This window comes from Temnothorax americanus, unplaced genomic scaffold (assembly GCF_048541705.1).
Source record: "Temnothorax americanus isolate GAGA-0224 unplaced genomic scaffold, ASM4854170v1 Scaffold56, whole genome shotgun sequence".
Lineage (NCBI taxonomy): Eukaryota > Metazoa > Arthropoda > Insecta > Hymenoptera > Formicidae > Temnothorax > Temnothorax americanus.
This window is the reverse complement of record NW_027509712.1, coordinates 1-6,447: the sequence shown is the minus strand read 5'-3', so window position 1 is coordinate 6,447 and position 6,447 is coordinate 1. Positions and strand designations below refer to the sequence as shown.

Sequence of the window (6,447 nt, the reverse complement as noted above, 5' to 3'; positions counted from 1 at the left end):
ATATTTAGTATGTAACATAAATTTGTACTAAGTTTGATTTAAAACACAAGCACAAAATAATTTTGTTTGTTTGTATAATACTATTTTGAGTAATTAGTTTGTATTGTGCAATTTATATTTTTCAAATTATTCTGCTAAAAAGTATTTTATATTAAATTATTACATCTCTGCTCAAAAATAAGAGTTTGATTTATCTTATCTATCAAAGAAAAAAAGTACATTAATGTAAGAAAAATCAATATCAAAGACGATAATAATATTGATCTGTAAATCGAAGATTCATCAACGAAAGAAAAGAGAATTAAGCGATCTAAGTCGACCAAACCAAATGATCGCATTGTGATTGGCTGCAGTGCATAATTGTATTTTGATACAGTTATAGTTTACTATTATATGCTGTTATCATTACGAACGTTTGCTTTATACGTTTACTTTAATGTATATTTAACTACGAAATACGATTGATCTTGGACGTAAAATTTAATACCGTGTTGTGAATCGTGAATGCTGCGAAATGCGATACGGAGTTCGGACGCAACAATATAATAATTATTTCGTGTTTAATCTCATTTGCATTTGTGTGTTACTACAGAGTTTCCATTCTTGTGTTTGTTTTAAGTGCTTATTTATAACTCTATAATCTGTAAGATTACGTGTTCTACTTTATGAAACGGAATGTTTTAATAATGAGCAAGATGATAAAATATAGTAGAATATGCGCATAATATTCTTCGTATCTCTAATACTTACACGCAATAAGAAAGAAAATGTTCTGGGGAAATGTCTAAACAAATCACTATTTGCAACGTTGCAAGAAAATAAATTACAGATATTTAAATGCTAAACATTATTAAGAAAGATTTTGTCAGCAAACTTGTATTTTTTACCGAGCAAAATACTGATCGTAATTATTATATTAATCGTAGTACTGCTGTTCATTATTAATTAGATGCTGTTATATTATCGCAATAACAAGAATTGAAAATATAAGGATGTAATGACGCAAACGCTACATATTAATTAGATCTAGGAAAACTCGATTTTCTCGGTATATTAAAATGTAATCAGGTTTATATCTTTTAGGTGATATTTATTGAAAGATGGAAATTATAAAATTAGATACCAAAACGTTTTGCTTTCTAATGCTTTCAGTACTTACATGTTTTCATTAGTTCTTATTTTTTATATTTTCTTATTTTAATAATACTATAGTGCATAAAACAATTTAATTTGAAATACTGATGTTGGGATAATTTTACGCAGAAATATTGTAAAATTTAAACTTTAAGAATAAAATTAAAGAAAGAATGAGAATAATTTACACATATTTCATATTCTTTTTTATCTGTGCTTTTCCGAGTGGGTCTTATATTTTTTGAGAAATTGAAAGCAGGATTGGATACATTTTAACAGATATGGACTTTCAACAATGCCTTTTCAATATTGCTCTTATTTAACAAAGGATTAAAGAAAAGAGCACAGCCTGCTTCGAGCGGAACGCATCGTATTATTTATATCCTGGTATTCGGGACAAAATTCTGGCGATTGCCCTCTTTTCATATACAATGCCATACATATACTTTTCCATGTACAATAAATTCAATCGTCGAATACATAATATTATATGTATTAATGTATACGATACATAGGAATTTAAAAAGAAAGTTTAATCTTTTTCTTATAACACGTAAAAAATACTAAATACAAAAATATACTAATCATACGACAAAAAATCTGTTTTGTATGTACAATATATACAATATTTTGATAAATTTTTCTAATAAATAAAAATTATCTCATATTTATGGTAATTATCTCAGATTTATAATAATTGCAGTGGTATAACTTTAACAAATTTAACATAATATTATACAAGGGATATAACATTTACTCCCATAATATTATTTTATAAAATGAAAGAATTATATTTTATTATATTTTATATATCTTGTAAAATCTTTCTTATAATTGAATATTTATTTATGGAATAACATTTAAAGTAAAGTTACATTGTCCACTATTGTGTTCTTTGTGACATGAAACGGTTTTGAATGTTGTGCTTTGAATGTGTTCGATTTGTGTCAACCACAACATGATTATTCCAAATGTCGATAATTTAATTCTACACCAATAGTGATATAACTGTGAAAATATTACGCGTTTCTGTTCAATGTATAATTATTAATGGCATAGATCATATGACACATAATTTGCATACATAACCATTTTATATTTATATAAAATTATTTTAATATTTTATATATATATATATATATATATATTGCATACGATTTTTTCTAGATAAAAATTTTGCAATTAAATAAATAACTAATTTTTTGCAACAAATACTTGATAAAAGATCAACATTTAGTTTTTGTAAATTTTTAATTTTTAATACAATATGTTTGATTGTGAAAAACTAATATCTTAAATTCTTTCAGAAAAAAATATATTTTTTTATAAATTTGTACAATTTACTTTGCCTTTACGAATTAAACTAATATGTTTAATAAATTATTTATATAATATTAATTAAAAAATTTTTTAGAAAATTCAAACTGCAATTAAATAACTTTAAAACACTTTTGTATTATATACCTAGCGTATCTTATCGCATACCTGTATTCTATGATACGAACTAGGCGAATTGTTTGCATAGTGATAATAAGATCATAAGATTTAAAAAGTCAATTAAACTTTCCGAACTCTTATAATGGTATCGATAAGATCAAAACTATCGCAAAGTATAAATTTTATTTCAGAAGAATCTTACTTCAAAACATGTGTGTGTGTGTGTGTGTGTGTGTGTGTGTGTGTGTGTGTGTGTGTGTGTGTGATTGTGTCAAAATATTTAATACATTAAAAGATGTAAAAATTGAAGTTCTGTTGTGTAAAAAAAAACCAATTTCTTTACTATTAGATTTTTTTCTTTTATGATAGATTTAATATTTGCATAATTATTAAATGCATACTATTGGATGATTAATCCAAATGTTGGATATAGACGCACGATTAATCCAAGCGTTCGCATATATACAAAAATAAAGAAATACATAATTTTATATAACTCTTTTATATGTATATCTTTCACGTAACATTTAAAAAATTTAATTTAATATATTATATAAATTATTTATATTTATATTTAACATTTCAATTTGTTGTTTAAATTTTAATATTATAAATTTGAATTTTAATATCATAAATTAAAGTATTTAAATTCACAAGGCTAGTTAAATCCGCTGTTATTGAATGCACATATAAAAGGTATGATAGTTTATTGAATATTTATATGATAATTTTTATCGTATAACGATATTCATAAAAGACATGAAATACATTCCTATTTGTGAAAATAAATGTGGGCGTTGTACATCAAACATGTCTTCTCTTAGACTATGCATTTTGCATGGATATATATAATGCATCAAGATAGAATTTATTACCACTGTGTTTTACTGACTGCTCGAAATTTCCGTACAAAGTATTTGTATGAGAGGCGATGTATCTCTACATGATATTATTTATTAATAAAAGATGAGATATTACAATAATAAAATAATGTGATACTGAGTGAGAATAATTTTTTTTATAAATATAGTGATACTCGATAGATGCTGCGTATAATCATTTACACAAATAACAAAATTAATAATAAATTCCGTATAATATACATGATTTAAGACGATCTATTACAAAATGTTTCTTAAAGAAAAAAACTGATTATAATAATTAATTTAATAATCATATTAGATGGCCCGGTATCTTCAAAATATCACCTAAATATAAATAAAAATTTGATATAAAAATTATTGTATCTAATATCAAAACGATTAACGCTACAGTATACTTACTCTTCATGAAAATAATACTTATAATGAATAAAATAAATGTAAAATTTTTATCAATTACTTTTTTCCGTGCTTTTTATTTTTGACACATATTCTCTCTCTCTTTCAATCTCTCTCTCTCTCTCTCTTTTTCTTTTTCTTTTCTATCTTAAATATTTAAATAAAGACTATAAAATGTGACGAAAAAAGTAATTTACCCGATCAACTTTACATATGATTTATGTTTAAAGTGAACCTTATAAATTATGAACATAGTTTATTTATATTTTCACAGCTTTAGTTCATTTAATAGGCATTCTCGCGTAATAATATTCTTATATTTCCCCGCTTGTCATTTCAATCAAAAAACTTTTTATGAAAAATGTCTTTTATTTAACATCATGAAAATTCTAATCAGATTCAAATTTTAGTCAGATTGGAGATCGCAAATGATTTTTATATTTGATTGATAAACTAATATCAATTACGCAACACAAAAATATACAAGATTATTAATTCTACTATGAATAAATCTAGTAAATTTATTAATACCATTAATTTTATTAGTTCTCTATTCTTTTATCTAAAAGCTTAGATTGCTTACACGATCAATAAACGATAGCTTATCGTTCTGATATGTTATCCAAAAATGTGCAAGATATACTCTGTATCGATTAATTCTACTTCAAGTGCGCAGATGTGAAGGTCGTAAAATTGCATCAGAGTTTAATAGTCTTTTAATAAGTTGTGCTATCTTACTGTTTTAAGATTATTATTATTGACAAATGAAGTTTATCATTTACAAATTGAGTTGGGTTAAAGACTAACTAAAAATACATGTATCTCACTTCAACAACATCATTGTTGTATATTTTTGACCAGAATAAGGAAATATTTATGTCTAATATTATAAGATTATTCAAACATAATAAAATTAAAACAGAGTTAAATAAGAAAAAAAGTATTGAAGATTTTTTAAATAACATTAATAATATTTCTTGGCTTGTACTTTGTTAACTGTAATGTATTTGATTTATAAACATATTGAGTTGATTAATATTATATTGTATTGCATGTATAGAATTGATTTTTATATTCAATTGTGAGGTATAAAAAAACGATCAAGTCAAGAAATGGTCACTTTTTTAAAATAAAAAACTATAATTTTTCTATTTGTGTTTTAATAAGAGTTTAGTTAAATAATATAAAACGGCCAAAAAGTTTAGTTATTTGCAAAAAATTTATTGGGTCTAGCTAAACAAAAACAAACCTTATAGATCAATTAACAACCCCACCAACACATAAACGTTATTTAAGCGTTTCAGAAACGTTCGAACCTTAACGTTCATAAATGGTACAAATGTCCACCTGGTTAAACGTTTGCCTAACGTTTGCTCAACGTTTGTGATAAACGTTCTCACAAAACGTTAGTGAAACGTTTCTCGAAAACGTGTTTCACGGAAAATAAAATATAAGCTAGAATCACATCGTATTAAACAAGACTGTCTCAGTCAAATTTTTTTAAGACACAAAAAAATAATCTTAAATTTTTTGATCTTAAAAATTTTTTACTGAGACAGTTTGTTTGATTTGATGTGATGCTTACCAAACATTATATACATATATATATATATATAAAACGAAACGTTTTTTATTTAAAACTTATTACAAATTTTAAAAATAAAATGGACACAAATTTTTTTTGTCAGATTATTCAATATTACGGATAGCATTATTCTTGGCAAATTTTCTTGATTTGAGCCAGTCTTTTATTGCGTCTTCAGCAGTACCCATATCCACATCATGACGAAGTTTCTTTATTGCAACTGCAAAAGATAAAGACAGTTTTGGTGGCACGCAGAGAGTAGAGTAAATATAAACACAACAGAATTTAAAGATACTTACGTCTTACAGTCTCCATCATAACAGTGTTTTTAAATGAATCTTTCTTTCCGCCACTTCCCTGCCAACTGTAAAAGGTACCAACATGATTGGACATTAATTTTTCCATCACTCGCTTGGCGCATTCTTTATCACTGGTCCCTCTAGCAGCTAGACACAGTCTCTTGATCTGAAAAAGATATGACAATGTTAATATATATATATATAAAAAGCAGAGAATACTGAATAATTAATAACTTCTTTATACTTACAACATAGTCTTTCTGTGACTCTTCTCGATTTATTTTTTCCTCCAAGTGTTTGGAATCAGCATAAGCTTGTAGAGGCAGCTTTGGTAAATCTTTAGGGTGAGTCAAAGTCTCTGTTCTAGAAAGTAGAAGTTGCTTAATCTCCTCGATATTGTTTTCCAAGTTTTCCTGCCTTCGTTCTATTTTTTTAGTTTTCTCATACATATGTTTCAAAATTGCTGAAAACCAAGAAATGTATTAAATTTAATATTCATCAAACTATACAAATAATATTGTACTCATGAATATAGTAAATTGTACCTATGACGCCTGTTCTTCCATCAGCGGCTGTATTTGTTTGGACTGGATCGTCCTCATTTGGTTCTTCCTCTTCAGTTATGTTCTCCAGACTTCTGTTTTCGTCAGCTTCTAAACTCGCTGTGAAAAACCAAATTAAAATGTAAAGAAGAATCAAAGAAGTTGTAATT

General features: G+C 25.6%; 1 protein-coding gene across 1 annotated transcript; it reads right to left on the bottom strand.

Annotated features, from left to right (window-relative positions):
* Positions 1-5,459: 5,459 nt before the first annotated feature.
* Positions 5,460-6,426, bottom strand: LOC143904689 (uncharacterized). Its single transcript, XM_077419532.1, has 4 exons — positions 6,281-6,426; positions 5,984-6,198; positions 5,736-5,901; positions 5,460-5,656 (listed from the first exon to the last, which is right to left on the bottom strand). The coding sequence occupies exons 2-4, from the start codon at positions 6,182-6,184 to the stop codon at positions 5,541-5,543; spliced, it is 483 nt and encodes a 160-aa protein (XP_077275658.1). The 5' UTR covers positions 6,185-6,198; positions 6,281-6,426; the 3' UTR covers positions 5,460-5,540.
* Positions 6,427-6,447: the final 21 nt, after the last annotated feature.